This window comes from Phacochoerus africanus, chromosome 8 (genome assembly GCF_016906955.1).
Source record: "Phacochoerus africanus isolate WHEZ1 chromosome 8, ROS_Pafr_v1, whole genome shotgun sequence".
NCBI lineage: Eukaryota > Metazoa > Chordata > Mammalia > Artiodactyla > Suidae > Phacochoerus > Phacochoerus africanus.
The window spans coordinates 95,945,371-95,968,648 of NC_062551.1; the positions used below are offsets into that span (position 1 = coordinate 95,945,371).

Sequence of the window (23,278 nt, forward strand, 5' to 3'; positions counted from 1 at the left end):
ACGGGATCACGTGGCCCGGAAGCCCGAGTCCCGGCATGCCGCGCGCCGCGAGCTGAAGGCTCCGGCACTTGGGGGCGTGAGCGCGTGGTTGGCGGGGTCGCGTGGGGGCGGGCGGGAGGCGTGGTCGCCTGAGCCCGAGGCTTCTGGCGCAGGAACCCCACGCTCTGCTGGCGGCTCTGTGGGGCGACACGGCGGGAACTCGGAGTGGTTCGTCTGGACTCTGCTGCGGGGAGCGGCGGCGGTCTCAAGTCCTGAGGTAGCCCGGGCCTCTGAGGGCGGAGTTGGGCCGTCCTCAGGGCCGCTTCAGCGTGGTGCCCAGCGGGGAGCGGCCGGGGCGGGGACCTGGGGAGGACAGAGGGCACCCCGCCCTTCGCTGTGGGCCGGTGTCCTGCAAGCCCTGTGGGACAGTTTTCCAGTCTCAGCTCTGCCACCTTCACCCTTTGCTCTGCCCTTCCTCGCTCGCCGGCTGGGAGGGGCCTGGGAGCCCGGGCGTTTGGACTTGCTTCGGGAAAGCTTTGCGTCCTGCTGCTTCTTGGGGACCGCAGGTCACTCCCTACCGCTGCGTTCTGGAGGGCCGGATCTCTCTTGAGAGGGCGCTTCTTATCTGTCAGACTTGGGAGGAAGGAGCAGCCCATAGCTGTCTTCGAAAATCGGCTCCGTGGTGGTATCTGTGTAGGCTGGATTTGGGGACGGGATGGGTGGGGGGGTCAACACACTTTTTTGGTCCATTCGCTGTAATTTCCGCTGGACGGTTGGAGGTCCTGCGGCACTGAAGCTCCGTACTTCAGGGTTTAGCACCCCATGCTAGGTCGAAACTGTGCCTGTGGACTAAGATTGTTGATGGATTGTGCCGCAGCGCCTCCCACCTGAAGGGTGTAAAAAGTGATCAGAAATACGCTTTCAGTTCTTGTTTACCAAAATTGATCTCTTTAAAAGCAGCTTCGGAAGTGGGTTTACTAGCTTACATAGTTGTCGGTAGGCACCGTTATATTAACAAGTAGACCTCGCTTTGGGGAAAACAACGTTTGCAGTGTATACTTCGCTTCTAAATTGTGGGCATTAACCTTTTTGAGGTTGTTGATCCCTTATACACTTTGGACCAAGAATGAAGCCTATTTTTAACAAACGAGGATGAGCCATCAATTTCAGATGACTGTACTTTTTTTTTAATGCAGTGATCGAAGTTGAGAATTAATTTTATTATTACAGATAACTGCAAAGGTATAGATAGATCCTAGTGACTGAGCGTGCTATTTACATGTACATGCGTTTAGAACTAGGAAATTACATAGCCACATTTGTTGGTTCTGATGCTAAAGTTTCTTAAGATAATTGCTATTGTAATTTTATGGAAAATAAGTAATTTTGACCTTTTAAGAAATTTTCTCATTAGATTAAAAGCGTTTTAACTCTATGTTTATACAAGCTCTAACCATGAATTGATGTTGTGCGTGATCTATATAGAGATAACATTTTGTAACTTTTATATACAAGTTAACTTAGAAGTCAAGTAAATTCAGCTGAGACTATTACCCAACTCTCAGCAAGCCAAACGCTGAGATGCCCAGGTTTGCAGCATAGAGAGGGTTTATTCACAGGGCAGCCAAATGAGATGGGAGAACTAGTCTCAGATTCCTATACCCTAAGGCAAAGGGCTCAAGGTACTTAGGGGATAAAGAACAAAAGAAGCAGGCCTTGGGGTATTTATGGGATAAAGAATAAAGAAGCTGGGCCTTGGGGTCAGTATGGGATAAAGAATAGAGTGTGGTCTGAGGTGGGAGGAGTGTGGTGAATAAGCATTTGGAAAAGAGTGTAAGGTAGGTTACAGATGAGGTTTCAGGAATAGGGGATGAACTCTTGAAGGCAGTAGTGAAGGAGTAAATGGGCTAGATAAAAGTTTTTAAAGGTACCTTTGATGTTATTTTTTTTCTCCCACTATTGCCTTAGTAACTGGTTTTCTGTAAATTTAATTAAAATAATAATAGTTGATATTCTAGTACCTCCGTGTACCAAATTAAGTACACATTGTAACTCCTTTAATTTACATAGTCCAGTGGGATAGTTGTTGTGATTATTTTTGTTTTATAAACGAGGGATCAGTAACTTGGCCAAGGTCATGCAGCTGGGGAGTACTGGGATAGGATTTGGACTCAGGCAGTTTGGCTCCAGACTTTATGCTTATAATGAAACAGTGCCTGCCAGAAGATGAGACTCCGAACTAGAAGTTGGCTGGCACATAGAATTTCAGAAAGTGTTTTGATACTTAACACTTGGGTTATTATGTTCAGAAAGAAAATAGCTGGATAAGGATGTTTTCTTGCTAGCATGTGAACTCTGGCAAGACAGAGATCATCATTTTGTTCAATGGTTTAATCCAAGTGCCTTGAACAGTTTAGTTTTTTGGTCGAGCCTGCAGCCTGTGGAAGTTCTTGGGCCAAGGATCAAACCCGTGCTTCAGTGGCGACCCAAGCCACTGCAGTGACAATACTGGATACTTAACTCACTACACCACAAGAAAAGTTCTAGAAAAAAGGTTTTTTTAAAATCTTATTATTTTAAAGGACATACAGATTTGTTTCAACCCATTTATAAGATTTCTTTACTTGCTGTTTTGATTATTTGGTCCATTATTCACCCAAATTGGTTTGGTTTTCTCCTGGTTTAGATTATACTTTTTGTCAGTGAGAGAAAATGAAGTAGTAACTGCTAAGTTTTCTGGTCAGAGTAAAGGCAAGCAACAGATTCAGTAGATACTATCCCTCTTTTAATTCTTTCCTTCTCAAAGTAAGAGTACTGGGAGTATACAGTTTTAAAGTGTCATTTCTGTTGTAGAGTTGAAGGCCACATTTTTGAAACAGAAAGGTTGTTTTTAAAATGTAGATACAATGTTATAGCTTCCTAGGAATTACAGTGTTCTCCCTGGTAGGAAAGAGATTGTGGAAGGTTGGTTTGTTTTCTTAACAGTTTTGAAAGAACTATTCATTCCTCCAGTCCACTCAACCACAGTGTTCCTACTGAAATTTATTGCCTTTTTTTTTTTTTTTTTTGAGCACATAACATATTCTTGTTTGAAAGGTTTTTTCTGTAGAAGCAAGGGCCAAGTAGTTATGTTGTGAAGTCTTCGGGTTTTTCCTATAGTTGAAAATAAAGATTGGTTGAGAAATCTCTTAAGTTTAGTGTGTGTGATGATTAGTTTTACATGTCAGCTGGCCCTAGGTATTTAATCAAACCACAAATCCAGGTGTTACTGTGATGGTATTGTGAGGATATGTTAACTGTCTACAAATCAGTTGACTAATCAGATAAAGAAGATTATTCTCCTAATGTGGGTGGGCCTCATCCAATCAATTAAAGGGCCAAGTTTCAAACTGAGGCTCTCAGGGATGAATTTTCTCAATTGGTTATGGCATTCCTGGAATTGGTTCTCTAATCTGATTAAATTTCAAGGCACTTTAACTATTTCCAAAATAAAAAGGGCCCTCTAGCCCCTTGATGTGATGTGACAATAGAGATATGCAAAATAAAACCATGGGATACCATCACTCAGATGCTTAATGAAAGACAAGGTTCTAGATGATCATGTATTTGAAGATTTAAAACACTTTTGCCAAATTGAAAAGTATAATGAGACTGACTAGTTGTTTTGCTTCTGGGGAAAGTGAGTGGGGGGGATGAGCTGGGTCTTCAAATTCCCAGTTCAAGATCTGTATAAATAACTTGACATTTTCTGTGTAGACAGAGCTGAGATTGCTGGAAACCACACCCATAGTCTCATCCTTGAAGTGGTTGGATTAGAATGCAAATTGTGTTCCCATTCTGTTGTCTGTATGAAAATGAGAGCATTGACTGGGAAGGAATGAGATCCTCAAATTTGAAGGGGTACTAAACCCCTAAATTTCAATTAGCCGCCTTTGCCAGTAGAAGTGGTCCTTCCACTCCTGTTAAGGAAGTTAACCCTTCTTCACCTGAAGAACCTGTAATGGACTTCCCAAGTGTGACCTGAGGAGGTGTGCCATACTCTTAAAAAAAAGGGGCATGAATGTTTGTTTATGCATGTAGAAATCTGGGGAATATGTTTGGGAATGGATATTAAAGGTATGGAATAATAGTGGAAAGAATGTAAAGTTGGGTAAGGCCAAATTAATTGATAAAGGACCTCTAAGCAGAGATTCTAGACTCATCATTTAAGCTTGAGGGGTTAGAAAGAGCTTTTAACATATCCATTGCTTGGCTGAAGCCTGGACCAAAAGGTGATCTATGCTCAAAAAAGTTGAAATGTCAGACCTTCGTTGATACACTATTGAGGAAGGGATCCAAAGGCTTAGGGAGATTGGAAGGCTAGAATGGACTCATCAAGTAATACCAGCACACCCACTCTGAGAGCGGCCAGGAAAGAGGCCTTTCACCATGAGTGTGAGAATTAAATCTGTGAGGGGAGCCCCAGCATCCATGAAGAGTTCTATGATTGGTCTTTTCTGTGGGTCAGAAATTAGAGTGATGCTCCTGCCTCTGAACGGGGGATCCTTAAATGCAGTGAAGATTGGAAGTTGGGCAGACACTATAGACAGACTTAAAACATTTTATTGAAGTATAGTTGGTTTACAGTGTTGTGTTGATTTCTACTATACAGTACAGTGATTCAGTTACACATTTATACATTCTTTTTCTTGTTCTTATCCAGTATGGTTTATCACAGGATATTGAGTATAGTCCCCTGTGCTTTATGGCGGGACCTTGTTGTTCATCCATTCTATGTATAATAACTTGTATCTGTTAATCCTACACTCCAGTCCATCCCTCCTCCACCTCTCTTCCCCCTTGTCAACCACAAGTCTGTTCTTAATGTCTGTGAGTCAGTTTCTGTTTCCTAGATACGTTTATTTGTATCATATTTTAGATTTCACACACGTAAGTGGGATATGGTATTTGTCTTACCATGTAATATTCATACGGTATTTCTCTTTTTTTTTATTTACTTCACTTAGTATGATAATCTCTACGTCCATCAGTGTTGCTACAAATAGTGTTATTTCATTCTTTTTTTTTTTGTCTTTTTTGTTCTTTTTAGGGTCATACCCAGGGCATATGGCAGTTACCAGGCTGGGGGTCCAATCGGAGCTCTAGCTACCGGCCTACGCCACAGCCACACCAAATCTGAGCCGCATTTGTGCCCTACACCACAGCTCATGGCAACGCCAGAACCTTTAACTCACTGAGCAAGGCCAGGGATTGAACCTGCAACCTCATCATTCTTAGTCAGATTCATTTCCTCTGTGCCATGACCAGAACTCCCCTTCCAGTGTGTTTTCCTGTTTTTCATTTCAGTTATTCATTTTTTGTTGTTTTATCTTTTTTAACTCTTTTAAAAAAAACTTCTACCTTCTCTCTTTTTGCATCCATTCTTCTCGAGTTATTTGATCATCTTTATGATGCCCTGGACTCTTTATCAGATAGATTTACTTATATCCACTTCACTGAGGTTCTTTTTCCCAGATGGTATCTTGTTCTTCATTTAGAATGTGTTCTTCTGACACTTCATTTTGCCTAAGCTGCTGTTTTTATTTCTACTTAACTGTAAGTTTCTTGATCTTGGAGAAGTGACCTTTTGTAGGAGACATCCTGTGCACCCCAGCAGTATACTCCCCTCTCATCACCCAAGCCTTCTATGGTTTCCCCTCTGAGGGCTCTGTAGAGCCTTTGGTTGTGGTGGACTGATTGTGAGCAGTGTGGTTGGTTTAATTGGCCCTGGTCTGCTTGGTTGCTAGGCTCTGCCTTGCTGGCCACTGGTGAGTGGGACAAGGCCACTGCCTATAGAAGCCAGGGGTCCCTGGGGCTAGTGTTGGCTCATTGGTGGGCAGAGTCAGGGTACAAGAGTCTCCAGAGCTGTTGCTTACCCATTTGTGGGTTAAGGTAGGTCCTGGGGTTAGTGCCAGCCTGTTAGCAGACAGAACCAGGTCCTGGAGTTTGATTGCAGGGCCTAGGGTTCCAGAACTGGTGTCAGATGGCTGGTGGTTGGGGCAGGATTCCTGACACAGTTGAGTATGGGGTCCAGAGTGTCCTGCTAGTGAACATGGCTGGGCCCAGCCAGTGCCAGGGCAGGGTCTAGCCTGTTGTGAGCAGGCTGGGTTTGTAGGCCACAGGGCATGGTTTTCTTGTGCTGGTGTCTACTCTCTGGTGGGTGAGTCTAGAGCTGCTTCCTTGGGGGGCAGGGCTGGGGCGCAGGGGATTCTGGGGCTGATGCTGCCCTCTGGTGGGTGAAGCTGGGTCCTGGGCCCGCTGGTGGGTAGGGCGGTGTCCAGGATCTTAAGGCAGCGGTCTGCTGGTGGGTGGAGTATCCCTGCCCAGTTAGTTGCTGAGCCTGAGGTGTCCCAGCACTGGTGCCTACAGGCTGTTGGACTAGGGTAGGGCTGGGCCCTGGGGCTAGTAAGCTAGAGGGAGGATTGCACGATGGCGCTGGAATCAGTGAGAAATTTTGTGTGCCCGTTAAGAGTGAAGTCTTCACCTCCCCCAGCCCTCTGGCACTCCTGAAAGGAAGCCCCACTGGCCTTCGAACCTGAATGCTCTGGGGGCTCATCTTCCCAGTGCAGAACCCCCAGGCCAAGGAGCCCAACATGAGGCTCCGACCTCTCACTCCTTTGGTAGAACCTTTTCAATTGTAGTTATTCTCCCACTAAACATCTTATTGTGGTATGTGTATATATATATGGTGGATTTCGATCGTTTTCATCCGTGGTGGTTCTGCGGGTAGTTATGATTTTGGTGTGTCCATGAGAGGTGAGCTCAGGATCTTAGCTGGTCCTTTCCTTTTTTTGTGACTGAATAATATTCCATGGTATATATTTATTCTAGCATTCCTATTATGTGCTTGTTACACCTTTGGAATTGTTCTGTAATGCTTGAATGCTTTGTTCAGGTTTTTTGGTTCTATGGGTTTTAAAATTTTTTATTTTCTCTTTGCATTTCAGTTTGGAAACTTTGTTGACCTCCCTTCAGGCTCAGTAATTCTTTCCTTGGCTGTGTTGAGTTTAAGTCCACCATGAGCCTGTTGAAGGCATTGTTCATTTCTGTTACAGCATTTTTGCTTTTAGCATTTCCAGGTTCCAAAAACTTCCTGTGGATTTCAGAAGTCCTTTATAAGAGTTAAATTGCATCTTTTAAAAACCGACAAGTTGTTGACTTTCACTGAACTGAATTTTACTAGGTGGATAGCAGGTTTTGCCTTTGTCCCTGCATCTGCCAGGAATTAAGACAATTTCTTTGATCTCCAAGAATATAGACCCCCACAGGGGAAAAGAAAGGGAAAAAGAAAAGTCCAGTATCTGGTCAATTTTCAGTGGAGTTTCTTATCTGGCCTGTGGAGCTCAGGGCTTCAGAAGGCATTCGTGCCTGTGCTGTGACTTGTGGGGAAACAGCACTTAGGTGAAGTAGGACCTAAGGGTTGGGTGTTCTCGAGGCCAGGGCTTCTGAGGGCTGACCTGTGGGCTGGGGGAGGGGCAGTCTTGGGCTCCACTCCTCTCACTCCTGCACTCTTCTCACTCCTCAGCAGCTGCACTTCTGTTTATTTCCTTTGTTGGGCTTCCAAATAAGATTTTGTTTGATGAAAGAGTATTCTGAGTTCACACAATAGAGACCCAAGTCTTACTATTGAAATTTGTTTCAACTCCTTAACTTTTTAGTCAGTGTGTTTTTTATATAAGGACCGAGTAAAAATTAGTTAATTCTTTGCACACTCAGTTATTGTATTTCTAGTGCTGCTTGAATGTCTTAGGCTTCTAGGTGTGAGGAACCGAAACATTCTCTTATAGGGAGTTCCCTGGAGGCCTAACAGTCAAGGACTCGTTATTGTCACCGCTGTGGCTTAGGTTTGATCCCTGGCCCAAGAACTTCTGTATGCCTTGGGTGCTGTGCACCACCCCCCAAAAAAGATTGCTCATGTAATTTTGATCAACACGGGTTTAGTGAGGATGAAGAGGGGGAAAGGGGATCTCATAAATTAACTCATTGGGCTTCATGGAACTGGAATTTTAGGATGTAGCTGCTCTTGAATCCCAACAGCACTCTAATATTTGTGCTTTCTCAGTGGGATTTGTTCCAGTCCTGTCTACCCTCTCCTCCATTCCTTTAACTCAGCTTCTCTCTTTTTCAATTGTGGTTCCCACTGCTTCCGTGTGCCCTTACTCTTGATCACTGTCTTCACCTTTGCTCTGCCTTAGGACTGCTGCATGAGAGGCTCTTGACATACTTTCATACATGTGTCTTACTGCTTCCTCATGCCTGGTCTTGGGTCCCATATCTAAGAAACTTGGTATTGTTGGATTGACTCGTTAAAATATCATGGTGATTTTAGGAGTTCCTGCTGTGGCACAGCAGGTTAAGGATCTGGCATTGTATCTGTGGTGGCTTGGGTTGCTGCTGAGGCATGGGTTCTGTCCCTGGCCAGATGCAGGTGGGTTAAGGATCCAGCATTGCTGCAGCATAGGTTGCAGCTGCTGCTTAGATTCAGTCCCAGGCCAGAGGACTTCCATTTGCTGCGGGTGCAGCCAAAACAATTTAAAATAAAATAAAATTTCACTTGGATTTTAAATTTTGTGCCAGACCCATCCTAGGCAACTGTAGGTAGGTGCTGTTATTAACCTGATTTTACAGATTGGGAACCAAGACACAGGGAGGCTAATAAACTTGTCCAAAGGTTGTATGGTTTATAAATAAGGTTCAGGATTTAAACCCAGGTAGTCTGACCTCTCAGATTGCAAGCTTTCATTTTAAGTTAAACTCTATTGCCTGCTCACTAAAATTAAGTCATGACAGAATCAGGCTTGGAAATTATTTTAAGTGATTTAGAACAGTGCCCTCATCTACAGATTTTCATGCTGCTAGAGAAGGAAAATAACAGGATAACAGGTCACTTTAGTGTGGAAAATTAGCCAAGTCTCATCTCATGCTTTCCTTTTTTTTCTCTTTTTTTCCCTGCACCTGTGGCATGTGAAAGTTTGCTAGGGATTGAACCTATACCACAGCAGCAACCCAAGCCACAGCAGTGACAAAACCAGGTCCTTAATCCACTGAGCTATCAGGGAACTCCTCTAAGTCTCATGATTTTAAAGTTTATTACTACAATTTGGAATTCCCATTGTGGCTCAGTGGTTAACAAACCTGATTAGTATCCATGAGGACACAGGTTTGATCCCTGGCCCCACTCAGTGGGTTAATGATCCAGCGTTGCCATAAGCTATGGTGTAGGTCGCAGTGCAGCTCGAATCCCACATTGCTGTGGCTGTGGTGTAAGCCGGCAGCTACAACTCAGCTCCGATTCAACCCCTAGCCTGGAAACCTCCATATGCTGCGGGTGTGGCCCTAAAAAGACAAAAGACAAAAAAAAAATAAAATTTATTACTGAAATTAATGTATTCTGCTGAAAGAAATTCAGGATTAAGTTCTCCAGATTCCCCATTTGTGTCAGAAATATTTTAGGGACCTGTTCATAACTTCTTCAGGCCCATTCATCTACCTGAGCATTTATAGCTGATTTGATCTGGGTAGGGCTTATGAGGAATGGCACCTCCATCATAGCCAATAACCAGAAACTTTTATCTTCAATTGAAAATATGAACAGACCAGAAATGGAAATTGCCAGTGAGTAGAGGCCATAACACACAGGTGCTAGCTGTGAGAGAATTTCTGCCTTGCCTTGTTGTTGTTCCTAAAGCCTGTTTCTCCTTCCAGAAAATTTAATATACTACTCAGTCTGCCTGCCCTCTACTTTTATTTGCACTCAATCTGAAATCGGTTTGTTCCTTGAAACTGAACAAGTCTTAATGTGTATGCACCAATATTGTGATTGGATACCTTTGGGAGTTGCACTGTCAAGCATGGTAGTCATTACCCATACATTGCCAGTTATATTTAAATGGATTTAGTTTTAGTTTGTATTTTAAAACGACTCATTGTGGGGGCTCTGTGTTTCCTTAGAGAGCTTTGACTGTATGTCTTTTATGCCTTGGTCTACTGAAAATTGGCAGTATCTCTTCCTTCTAGAAGTGGTCATATTAGCTTAGTGACCATAAATGGGCCTGGGATCAAACTAGGCTTAAATCCCAGCTCCTCCATTCAGCAGCTGAATGACACTGGGCAAGTTATTTCTGCTCTCTGGTTCATTGCCCTCAAATGTGAAGTGGTGATGATTGCACAACTGAATTATACTAAAAATCATTGAATTTTTACACCTTAAGTGAATTGTATAGTAAGTGAATTATATCAATAAATATTTTCGGGGGGGGGGGTCTTTTTAGGGCCGCACCCTCAGCATATGGAGGTTCCCAGGCTAGGGCTCAAATTGGAGCTAGAGCTGCCGGTCTACGCCACAGCCACGCCAGATCTGAGCCATGTCTGCGACCTACACCACAGCTTACAGCAATGCTGTATCTTTAACCCACTGAGGCCAGGGATTGAACCTGCGTCCTCATGGGTACTAGTCAGATTTGTTTCTTCAGAGCCATGACGGGAACTCCAAGATGTTTTTTTTAAAATGGGAAGAAGTGGTTGGGAACCACAGTAAAGGATGCAAACTGGAAGCTTGGAAAGAGGCTTTTAAATAATGCTTTCACTTTCTTTTAACTTTTTTCGGGGAGAGGGCCCACAGTATGTGGAAGTTCCAGGCCAGGGATTGAACCCACACCACAGCAGCGACCAGAGCTACTACAGTGACAACAGTGGATCCTTAACCCACTGCACCTCCTTTTTCTTTTCTTTTATTCACTAACACAAACACATGTAATAATCCAGTTATCTGAAAGTTAGCTTCTGGGAATTTCAACTCCTGGAAACTGCCCTGTAAAGGAAATCGATTTAAAAGGAAAAGAGAAAGCCTACATTAAAGCCATTGACAGGACTCACTCAAAAGTAACAAATGGTGCTAGAGAAAAGCCTCAAAATAAATTCAACTAAAATAGAGACCAAAAAGTTCATAGTAAAAGTTTCTAAAGAAATTAAAAATGTTTTATTAAAGTTTATTGGTTTATACTGTTGTGACAATTTCTACTTTATAGCAGAGTGACTTAGACATATATATATATACATTCTTGCTGTATTCTTTTACGTTATGGTCTATCTTAGGGGATTGGCTATAGTTCCCTGTGCTATACAGTAGGACCTCATTGCTTATCCATTCTAAATGTAATAGTTTGCATCTACTAAACCCAAACACCCCGTCCATCGCCTCTCCCACCCCCACCCCTGGCAACAACAGATCCATTTTCTATGTCTGTGAGTCTGTTTCTGTTACCTAATTTCATTTGTGCCATATTTTTAAATGTTTTTATTATAGTTGATTTGCAGTATTTTGTCTGTTTCTGCTGTACAGCAGATGACCCAGTCATACATATATATATATACACTTTTTGTCATATTCTATCATGTTCTGTCACAAGTGATTGGATGTATTTCCCTGTGCTATACAGCAGGGCCTCATTGCTTATCCATTCTAAATGTAATAGTTTGCATCTGCTAACCCCAAACTCCCAGTCCATCAGACTCCCTCCACCTTGGCAACCACAAGTTTGCTCTCCATGTCTGTGAGTCTCTTCCTGTTCTGTAGATAGGTTTATCTGTGCCATATTTTAGTTTTCACATATACGTGATATCATATGATTTCTTGTTTTTCTCTTTCTGACTTCACTTAGTATGATAATTTCTAGTTGCATCCATGTTGCTGTGAATAGCATTATTTCATTTTTTATGGCTGAGTAGTATTCCATTGTGTACATGTACCACATCTTAATCCATTCATCTGTCGGTGGACATATGGTTGTTTCCACACTTTGGCTATTGTGAATAGTACTGCTATGAACATAAGGGTGCATGTATCTTTTTAAATTATAGTTTTGTCTGAATATATGCCCAGGAGTGGGGTCGCTGGATCATATGGTGATTCTACTTTTAATTTTCTGAGGAATGTCATACTATTTTCCATAGTGGTTGCATCAGTTTACATTCCCATCAAAAGTGTAAGAGTGCTGGCTCCCTTTTCTCCACACCCTCTCCAGAATTTACTGTTTGTAGACTTTTAGATGATGCCATTCTGATTGGTGTGAAGTGATACCTCATTGTAGTTTTGATTTGCATTTCTCTAGTAATTAGCAGTACTGAACATCTATTTTTTTATGGTTTCCTTTGCTGTGCAAAAGCTTGTAAGTTTGATTAGGTCTCACTTGTTTATTTGTTTTTATCTGTATTCCTTTGGGAGACCTAATAAAACATTTGTATGACTTAGATAATATTTTGCCTATGTTCTCTTCTAGGAGTTTTATAGTGTCATGTCATTTTTTTAGGCCATTTTAAGTTTTATGTTTGTGCATGGTGTGAGGGATGTTCTAATTTCAATGATTTACATGCAGCATCCTTGTTGAAGGTTAATTGACCATAGATGTTTATTTCTGAGCTCTCTGTTTTGTTCTATTGATCATATGTCTTTTTTTGTACCATTACCACACTGGTGGGTTTGTTTTTGTTTTAGGGCTGCACCTGCAGCGTATGGAAGTACCCAGGCTAGGGGTCAAATAAGAGCTGCAGGTGCCCACAGCCACAGCAATGCCAGATCCAAGCCACATCTGTGGCCTACACCGCAGCTTGCGGTCACTCCAGATTGTTAACCCACTGAGCAAAGCCAGGGATCTAACCTGCATCCTCATGGATACCAGTCAGGTTCTTAACATGCTGAGCCACAACAGGAACTCCGCACTGTTTTAGTTACTGTAGCTTTGTAGTATTGTGTGAAGTCTGGGAGAGTTATGCCTCCTGCTCCCCACCCCCCAGGATTGCTTTGGCAATTCCGGGTCTTTTATGATTCTGTATAAATTTTTGGATTATTCTAGGTCTGTGAAGAATGTCATGGGTGATTTGATAGGGATAGCATTGAATCTGTAGATTGCTTTGGGTAGTATGGCCACTTAACCATATTAACTCTTCTGATTCAGGAGCATGGGATATCGTTCCATTTCTTTGAATCCTCTTTATTTTCTTTGATTAATGTTTTAGGAGTTCCCGTCGTGGCTCTGTGGTTAACTAATCCGTCTAGGAACCATGAGGTCGAGGGTTCGATCTCCGGCCTTGCTCAGTGGGTTAAGGATCTGGCGTTGCCATGAGCTGTGGTGTAGGTCTCAGACGCAGCTCAGATCCTGCGTTGCAGTGGCTCTGGTGTAGGCCAGCGGCTACAGCTCCGATTCGACCCCTAGCCTGGAAACCTCTATATGCCGCAGGAGCGGCCCTAGAAAAAGACAAAAAAAAATGTTTTATAATTCTTGGCATTAAGTTTTTCACTTCTTGGGCAGGTTCATTCCTAGGTATTTGAGGAGTAAAACACCTGTGGGGGCAGTTTTAAAAGGCTTTTTTTTTTTTTTTTTTTTTTAATATTCCCTTTGTTGTCTTTCATTGTCAGTATAAAGAAATGCAACTACTTTTTTTTTTTTTTTGCTTTTTAGGGCTGCACCCATGACATACGGAGGTTCCCAGGCTAGGGGTCCAATCAGAGCTATAGTTCCCAGCCTATGCCACAGCCACAGCAACATCAGATCAAGCCGAGTCTGCGACCTATACCACAGCTCATGCAATGCCAGATCCTTAACCCACTGAGCGAGGCCAGGGATTGAACTTGCAACCTCATGGTTCCTAGTCAGATTCATTTCCACTGTACCATGATGGGACCTCCTGCAACTAATTTCTGAATGTTTATCTTGTATTCTGCTACTTTGCTGAATTCGTTGATCAGTTCAAGTAGTTTTTGTGTGGTATCCTTAGGGTTTCCTATGTATATATATATATATAGTATTATGTCATGTGCAGATAGTGACAGTTTTTTTTTTCCCCTTCCAATTTGGATTCCTTTTCTGTCTGTCTGTCTTTCTTTTTTTTGGTCAGATTGTTGTCGCTGGGACTTCCAATACTACATGTAATATAAATGGTGAGAGTGGCCATCCTTATTGCAGATTTTAGCAGAAAGGCTGTCAGCTTTTCTCTGTTGAGTATTTATTGGCTGTGGGTTTGTCATAAATCACTTCTATTATGTTGAAATATATTCCTTCTATACCCACTTTGGTAAGGGTTTTTGTCATGAAGGGATCTTGAATTTTGGCAAAGTTTTTTCCTACATCTTTTGAGGTGATCATGTGGTTTTTGACTATTCTTTTAATGTGATGTATTACATTGATAGATTTGCGTATGTTGAGCCATCCTTGTGAACTTGCGATGAATCCCACTTGGTCATGGTGTATGATCTTTTTTAATGTGTTGTTAGATTTAGTTTGCTAAAATTTTGTTGAGAATTTTGCATTTATGTTTATCAAAGATGTTGGCCTATAATTTTCGTTTATGGTGGTATCTTTGGTTTTGGTATTAAGGTGATGGTTTTGGTATTAAGGTGACATCATAGAATGTCTTTGGTAGTATTCCTCTTCAATATTGTGGAAGAGTTTGAAGGATTGGCACAAGTTCATCTTTGTATGTTCGGTAGAATTGGCCTGTGAAGCCATCTGGTCCTGGACTTTTGTTTGTAGGAAGGTTTTTTTTTGTTTTGTTTTCTTTTTATATCCACTCCTGCAGCAAATGGAAGTTCCCAGGCTAGGGGTCAAATCAGAGCTTTAGCTACAGCCTGCACCACAGCCACGACAATACCAGACCTGAGCCACATCTGTGACCTATGCCAAAGCTTGCAGCAATACCAGATCCTTAACCCACTGGGCGAGACCAGGGGTCGAACCTGCATCCTTATGGACACTATGTCAGGTTCTTAACCCACTGAGCCACGACAGGACCTCCTGTGGGGAGTTTTTAAAGTCACATATTGTATTTGATTTCTAATTATTGGTCTGTTCAAATTTAGTATATCTTCATGATTCAATTTGTTGGGCTGTATGTTTATAGAAAGTTGTCCATTTTTTCTAGGTTGTCAAATTTTTGGCATGTAATTATTTTTTAGTATTTTCTTCTAGTATTTTGGATTTCTGCAGTATGTGTTGAGATTTCTCCATTTTCGTTTATTTGGGTTCTCTCTCTTCTGCTGGGTGAGCCCAGCCAGATGTTTGTCAATTTTGTTTACTCTTTTAAAGAACCAGCTCTTGGTTTTATTGATTTTTTTCTCTCATCTTTTATTGATTTTTATTGATTTTTCTCTCATCTTTTATTGATTTTTTTTCTCCCATCTTTATTATTTCCTTACTTCTTCTGACTTCAGGTTTTGTTTGCACTTCTTTTTCTTTTCTTTTTTTTTTTTTTTTTTTGTCTTTTGGCCATTTCTTGGGCCACTCCCACGGCATATGGAGGTTCCCAGGCTAGGGGTTGAATTGGAGCTGTAGCCGCCAGCCTACGCCAGAGCCACAGCAACGCAGGATCCAAGCTGAGTCTGCAACCTACACCTCAGCTCACGGCAACGCCGGATCGTTAACCCACGGAGCAAGGGCAGGGACCGAACCCGCAACCTCATGGTTCCTAGTTGGATTCGTTAACCATTGCACCACGACGGGAACTCCTGCACTTCTTTTTCTAATTGTATGTATGTATGTATTTTGCTGAGCCCACAGCATGTGGAAGGTCCTGGGCCAGGGATCAGAATCCACACCACAGCAGCAAGCCAAGCTACTGCAGTGACAATGCCAGATCCTTAAAACTGTGCCATAAAGGAGCTTTCTTTTTTAATTCTTTTAGGTGGTAGGTTGGGTTGTTGGAGATTTTTCTTGTTTTTTGAGGAAGGCCTGTATCGCTATGTACTTCTAAGAACTGCTTTTGCTGTGTCCCATAGATTTTGTATGGTTGTGTTTTCCTTGTCATTGTGTCAAAGTATTTTTTAGTTCTTTTTTTGATTTCTTCATTGACCCATTGGTTTTTTAGTAGCATGTTGTTTAGTCTCCATGTAGTCTAGTTTTTTCATATTTTTCCTCTATAGTTGATTTCTAGTTTTATGCCATTGCGATCAGAGAAGCTTGAAATCATTTCTATACTCTTAAATTGGTTGAGGTTAGTTTTGTGTCCCAGGATGTTCCATTTGTACTTGAAAAGAATGTGTGTTCTGGGCTTTTTTTAATGTAATGTCCTGAAAATATAAATTAAGTCTAACTCTTCTAGGAGTTCCCATTGTGGCTCAGTGGAAACGAATCTGACTAGTATCCATGAGGAGGCAGGTTCGGTCCCTGGCCTCACTTAGTGGGTTAAGGATCTGGTGTTGCCATGAGCTGTGGTGTAAGTTGCAGACACAGCTCGGATCTGGTGGCATTGCTGTGGCTGTGGCGTAGGCCTGCAACTACAGCTCAGATTCTGCCCCTAGCCTGGGAACCTCCATATGTCATGGGTACAGCCCTAAAAAGACAAAAAAAAAAAAGTCTTAACTCTTTCTATTGTGTCATTTAGGATTTCTGTTGCTTTGTTGATTTTCTGTCTGGTGGATTTATCCATTGATGTGAGTAGGGTGTTAGAGCTACTATTATTTCATTCCTGTCAATTTCTCCTTTTATGTCTGTTAGTATTTGTTGTATGTATTTGGGTGCTTCTGTATTAGGGGCATATATTTTGACAAGTGTAATATTCTCTTCTTGAATTGATCATTTTATCATTTTATAGTGTCTTTATCTTTCTTTTTTTTTTTTTGCTATTTCTTTGGGCCGCTCCCGCGGCATATGGAGGTTCCCAGGCTAGGGGTCTAATCGGAGCTGTAGCCGCCAGCCTATGCCAGAGCCACAGCAACGCTGGATCCGAGCCACATCTGCAACCTACACCACAGCTCACAGCAACACCGGATCCTTAACCGACTGAGCAAGGGCAGGGACCGAACCCGCAACCTCATGGTTCCTAGTCGGATTTGTTAACCTCTGCGCCACGACGGGAACTCCTCTTTATCTTTCTTTATGGCCTTTGTTTTCAAGTCTCTTTTGCCTGATAAGAGTGTCGTGACTCCTGCTTTTCTGTCATTTCCATTTGCATGAAATATCTTTTTCTATTCCCTTTTTATTTATTTATTTGGGGGGCGGGCAGCTTTTTAGGGCCACACTTGCGGCATATGGAAGTTCCCAGGCTAAGGGTTGAGTCAGAACTACAGCTGCTGGTCTACACACCAGCCACAGCAATGCCAGATCCAAGTCACATCTGCAAACTACACCATAGTTCATAGTAACACCATGTCAAACCCACATCCTCATGGACACTAGTTGGTTTCGTTTCCACTGAACCACAATGGGAACTCCTCATTCACTCACCTCCAATCTATGCGTGTCCCTTGCCTTAAGGTGGGTCTCTGGTAGGCAGCATATTATAGGCTCTTGTTTTTCAATTGGTCTGCCAGCCACTCTATGTCTTTTGATTGGAACATTCAGTCCATTGACATTTAAGGTAATTATTAATACATATGTATTCATTTGTTTTATTTTAGGCTTGTGTTCTTTTGTTTTTTGTGAATCTATTTTTTGTCTTTGATTTGTGGTTGCCTTGCTTTGCAAGTATGTTAACCCCTTCCTATGTCTTCGTGCCTTAGACTGAAGTCATAATAGGCCCAAACATATTCTAAAAAAGTATACTATTCTTCCTCACATTTTATGATTTTGATGTCCTTTCTACATCTTCATGTGTATCCTTCTGCTGTTCCATGTATTTATCATCTCTTTCACAAATAAGTTTTTTTTCCCATTTTAATCTGTATACTGGCTTATTTAAGTGGTAAGTTTCCAGTTGTGATTTCCTCCTTCCTGTATCTTCTTGCTTCTTTTCTCTTCAGAGGAGACCTTTGAATATTTCTTTTAGGTTAGGTTAGGTATTGTTGTATTATAGTTTTTGCTCGTCTGAGAATTTCTTCCTTTCTTCTCCTATTCTAAAGGATAATCATTCTGGGTAGAGTATTCTAGGTTACAGATTTTCCCTTTCAGAACTTTGAATATATCTTGCCAGTCGCTTATGGTCTGCAGTATTTCTATAGAAAAATCAGCTGATAGCCAAGGTTTCCTTGTAATTAACTCTTTTTTTTCTTTCTGCCTTTAGAATTCTCTATCCTTAACTTTTGCCATTTTTATTGTAATATATTTTGGTGTATGTCTGTTTGGGTTCATCTTGTTTGGGACCTTCTCTGCTTCCTGTATCTGGATATCTGTTTCTTACTTTAGATTTGAGACTTTTCAGCCATAATCTCTTCAAATTTTTTTTTTGCTTTTTAGGGCTGCACCTGCGGCATATGGAGGTTCCCAGGCTAGGAGGTGAATCAGAGCTACAGCTGCCAGCCTATGCCACAGCTCACAGCAGTGCTGGTCCTTAACCCCCTGAGCGAGGCCATGGATTGAACCTGCATCCTCGTGGTTGCTAGTTGGATTCGTTTCTGCTGCACCACAACGGGAACTCTTTCAATCTGCTTTTCTTTTCCTGGAATCCCTATTATACATAGATTGGCATGCTTTATATTATCCCATAGATCTCTTATATTTCTTTCATTTTTTTTCCTGTCTGCTGTCCTGATTGATTTCCATTATTCTGTTTTCCAGGTCATTTACTCAATCCTCTGCATTATTCTGCTGTTCATCGCCTTTAGCTCAGCTTTTGTTTTGGCAAATGAATTTCCTAGTTGTTCTTGGCTCCTCCCTATAATTTCTAGTTCCTTTCTAAAGGAGTTCCTGTTGTGCTGCAGTGGGAACAAACCTGACTAGTATCCATGAGGTTCAGTCCCTGGTCTTGTTCAGTGGGTCAGAGGATCTGGTGTTGCCATGAGCTGCAGTGTAGGCCGGCAGCTACAGCTCGAATTTGACCCCTAGCCTGGGAACCTCCATTTGCCATGGGTGCAGTCCACCCCCCAAAAAATTGTAAAGTAAATAGTCTGTATTGCTGTTGACATCTGTTCTCAGTTCTTTCAGTATTTTTATTACCTCCTTTTGAACTTGCTGTCTGTTAGACTGCAGGGGTCTGTTTCATTGTTTGCTCCTTCAAGGGAAGTCTCTTGTTCTGGAAATAGTTTCTCTGCTTCTTCATTTTGCTTATATTTTACTTTGTGAGTTCAGGGGAAACAATTATCTACTGTAGTCTTGAGGGGGGGCTATTAATATGCAGGAACATCCCTGGGTAGATTGTATGGGTTTACTATTTTTTTTTGGCGTGAGTGCTGCTTTTAATTTCAGTGCTTGCTGTCTCTTTCCTCAGCATGTGCAGGTTATCCCCTTGATTTGAGGGTGTGCAGGTGCACAATCTGCATGCTCCCAGGGAGGTGGGTGCCAGTGGGTGGTGCCTGGTCTCACCCTTGGCAGCTCTGGTGAACCCTGGGGAGGTCTATACAGCAGGTTATACCTGGTCAAGGGGCCCTTGGCAGCAGCAGGCTGTGCCCACCTCTGGAGGCTGAGGTGGTAGCAGCAGTTTGCACCTGTCCCTGAAGCCCACAAAGTGGTGCCCTGCTGCCTGAGAGCCTGTGCATGTGGGAAAAGAAGTTGCTGTGGAGGTCCTGCCCCTCTTCCTCTTGCACTCCCACCCCCACCCCCCAGCAGCGGTAGGTTGTATCTCTGGTGGGCTCAGGCCTCCTCCAGCACTCCCTGGGCTGTAGTGCCCCACACCCTAGCCCCCTGGGGCTGGGCTGTGCCAGGTGATAGCACCAACGCATGTGTGGCTCTCTCTGATTTGCCCTCCTCAGACTGGCTGCTGTACTTTTCTCCCAGGCTTTGAGGCCCCCTGATTCTCTCTCTCTTTTTTTTTCCCCCTTTTGTTCTACCCAGTTATGTGGAGATTTTCTTGCCCCTTTGTGGAAGTCTGAGGTCTTTTGCCAGTGTTCGGTAGATGTTCTGTGAGAATTGTACGTGTAGATAAGGTTTTTGGATGTATCTGCGGGAGAAGGTGATTTCCATGTCCTACTGCTCTGCCATCTTAATCAGATCTCTCCAGGAATTTTTGTATTAGACAAATTTTAGGTTGTAAATTCTACCTAAGCTAATTCTTAGAATAAATAACCAGTTGGTTTTTTCCCCATGGTGTAGGCATGGCACAGATTTATAGACAAAAGAGATAGGGGTGGTAGAAGAGAGCACAATAAGATATCCTTAATGTTTGAGTTTCACAACACAAAATAAGTCAATTTTGTAAAAATAAAGGCTTAATCATTTCTCTCTGTGGCCTTTCATAGTCGTTGAATATTTAAATCATTCTTTAAAGCACATCATTATCTTTTCTTTCCTCTTTGCTTGTTATACTGGTCTGAATCCTCTGTCACTTATCATTGGCTTTACTTTTTTTTTTTTCTTTAAATCTTTTTCTGTGCAAACCCTTGTATCAAGGGCTCACTCTTGATAGATGGCTGCGCTGGAGCTGCTCTGCTGCATATGAAGCCCTGATCCAGAAGCAGGTCATCCACGAAAGGTTTAGTGCCAGGTTCCCCACAAACATGTGGTGAGTGAAGCTAGGAGCGGCCGCCTTTCCAGCTGCACCCCATATCCTGGGAGGAAGGGCTCTCTGCACCAGACCTTGGTCCCCACGCATGGCTGGAGGCACTGGTGGTGACCATGGGGGACCAGCTTTTCAAGGCCAGCTGCGCCCCCAAGGTGCTGCCCTAGCCTTCTTCCCGGGCAGAGTTCTGACTTTGGCTTTGCTTTTGATGCAGCCATCTCCAGCATCACCTTTAAAGATTTCCTAGGAGCCCATTCTGTTTGTAGGATTTCCAGTTTCATTTCACAGCTCATTTCCCTTGTGTTGTTGGGTTATCTGTGAGCTTGATCAAAGCTGAGCACATTGATTATGGGTGGATGAGTCTGGGTCAGTGTGTTAGTAGGTGTTTTATATGATGACAGTCCACTTTGAATCCCAGACAACAAACATTCAGGTAAAATCATGTTCTGTATTTGTTCAAGCGCTAATTTACTGAGGTGCTAATGCAATGTTTGTTGGCTCTTATTTAGTACACAGTCTAAAAATAAGATCATCTGTTAGCACGAATTAGACGTGTAGAGGTAACTAGCATGAGGTGGGGTTAGATTAGGGGTTCATCAGCTCTACCTGATGTGAGGGAGGGGAACTGACTTGCTGTCTGTACAGAAGTGCATACAGTAATTCTGTCTTAGCAGTGGGGAAACTTTGTGTCTAGAGAAGCTAAGTAATTTGTTCAAAATAATGCCACTATTAACTCAGTTGGTCCCATCTTATTTCAGAGTCCATGTTCTTTTAAAATTATACTATCCTGTCTTTCTGACAAAGTTTTAGCTATCCGGAAAACTCTCTTCTCGCCAGCCAATAATGTATATGATTTACAATTTTAATATAATTTTATGTTATTTAGTCATTTAGCAAGATAAATGATACTGATAACAACTAATCATCAGATGTTAAGGTTTGTAATAACTAACACCTATATGTAATGCTTGCTAATTTATATAAGCACTTTTTCATCATAAATTCCATATAATTCCTGTGACAACCTGTGAAGTAATTCTTGTTTTACCAGTGTGTTTAGGCTTTGAGTCTAAAAGGCAGTTGCATGGAATTATGACCCCAAAACATTAGGGCTCAGCTCTTTCGCTTCCATATCTGATTTTGTTTCTGTTTTTGTTTCCCTTTTTGGCTATGCTGCACTGCTTCTCTGTAGGATGACAGAAGCCCTACAAATATCTCTTTGTAGCAATAAAATTAGCCTCAGAGCCTTGACCTCCATGTTGTCTGCTGGGCTGGTTTACTATGTCACTTTTAAATGATGTGTTTCAATTAAATTATAAAATTGTGGTATGTTAGAACTATATACCTTAATTTCTGCGAATTTAGTGACAGTATTTTTTTTAACCTCTTAATAGTTAATGATTTATTTTTTAAGTGAATTGATTTCAAATGGAAATGTATAATTTTTTTTAATCTAGTCTCTATAGAAGCCAAAATCCATCGATCTTCGTTCTTCACAATGCAATGGAACGTACCAAAGACTGTATTCCGACTGGGACATAGGACATTCATGGAACCACATAAAGCAGGTCTTTTTGGACTCTGTCAAAACGTAAAGGGACCATTGCTTTTGTATAACTCGGAATCCAGAGTGGTTTTGGCACAGGGCCCTCAGAAGCGATGGCTGCTCTTACCTGCTGCTCAGTGTTCTGCAAAGGAAAGGAAGCCATTCACTGCTCACCCACCCCAACCAGGGGTCCTTCACCACAAGCAGCGGGAGCACAAGCTCTTGCCCAAGAGGGTTCTGTCATCCAGTGCCATGTCCCCAGGAACTCCCTCGGAAAAAAAGGAAGAGCCTGATCCTTTACAAGACAGATCTATTAGTCTTTATCAACGGTTTAAGAAAACATTTAGACAATATGGAAAAGTTTTGATTCCAGTGCATCTAATAACTTCTGCTGTTTGGTTTGGAACATTTTATTATGCAGCCATAAAGTAAGTTTTTGCTTGAGTGCTTTTCCCTCTATTGTCAGAATGTTATTCTTCTTAATTGTACTAATGAAAACCTTTAAGTAATTTTTTAAATGCTTTAATGTCTTTAAAGTAGAGGAATGCTACTTTAAACTGTATCATCTCATTTCATCCTCATAGTAACCATAGGAAGCAAGTAGTGCAGTTATTCCCATTTTATTTATGAGAAAACAGATTAAGCAAGAAAAAGTCAGAACTACTTAGTTATTCCCCATATAACAGAGTCTGATTTCAAATCTCAGTCACTGTGCTTGCGTCCCATCAGCATCTAGGATAGCACAGAAGTCAGCAGATTCTAGAAAATGGGCAGCACCATGACTTATATCTGTACTTGTATATTTCTTAAAGTGTTTATGATTGTGAAAAGATAACTTATTTTGCCGTATGTATGATTTTGGTTGGAAATTAGTAAGATTTTTGCCAAAGACTAGCTAATATCTGTTACAAACACAGAAATGAAAAATTTACAAACTTAGGCTTTGGTGTTACATCTGGTGACTGTCAAGGTATTTTGTTCTGATTAGAAGTTGATTTGTGTACTTAAAAACCTTGTTCAGAGGGTAGATCTCACGTTAGGTATTTTTGTCACAATAAACGTTTTTTTAAAAAGTTAATTCGATGGGTAGAGCCTCCAGGTATTGTAAAGCAGAATTTCTAAACATCCCTTTCTTACTCAATACTGTTTGTTCCTTTTAGGGGGAGATGTATTAGTCACACTTTTAGGAGCAGGCGTACATGTAGAAACAGATTTCCAGCGATTCCCCGTTTGTTTCTGCCACCAGCAGAACTGAGTGTGCGTCCTGGGCCCAGCCTGGCTGCTGTCAGGCTCTTCTTGCTGTGGCCTGGGTGTGACCGAGCAAGTAGTGTGCCTACCATCCTGCAGGGAGTT

General features: G+C 42.1%; 1 protein-coding gene across 4 annotated transcripts in view; it reads left to right on the plus strand.

The window, feature by feature from the left end:
* Nucleotides 1–84: 84 nt before the first annotated feature.
* FAM210A (family with sequence similarity 210 member A) overlaps nucleotides 85–23,278 on the plus strand; it is a 31,092-nt gene continuing 7,898 nt past the window's right edge. The window contains exons 1-2 of one of the 4 annotated variants that reach the window (XM_047793605.1): nucleotides 85–256; nucleotides 21,837–22,353. In XM_047793605.1, the coding sequence (XP_047649561.1) occupies nucleotides 21,878–22,353 (476 nt within the window). In that variant the 5' untranslated portion in view covers nucleotides 85–256; nucleotides 21,837–21,877. Of the gene's footprint in view, nucleotides 257–328; nucleotides 546–20,234; nucleotides 20,383–20,412; nucleotides 20,813–21,836; nucleotides 22,354–23,278 lie in introns of those variants that run through there. The other 3 variants (XM_047793607.1, XM_047793606.1, XM_047793608.1) reach the window with 3 other exon arrangements.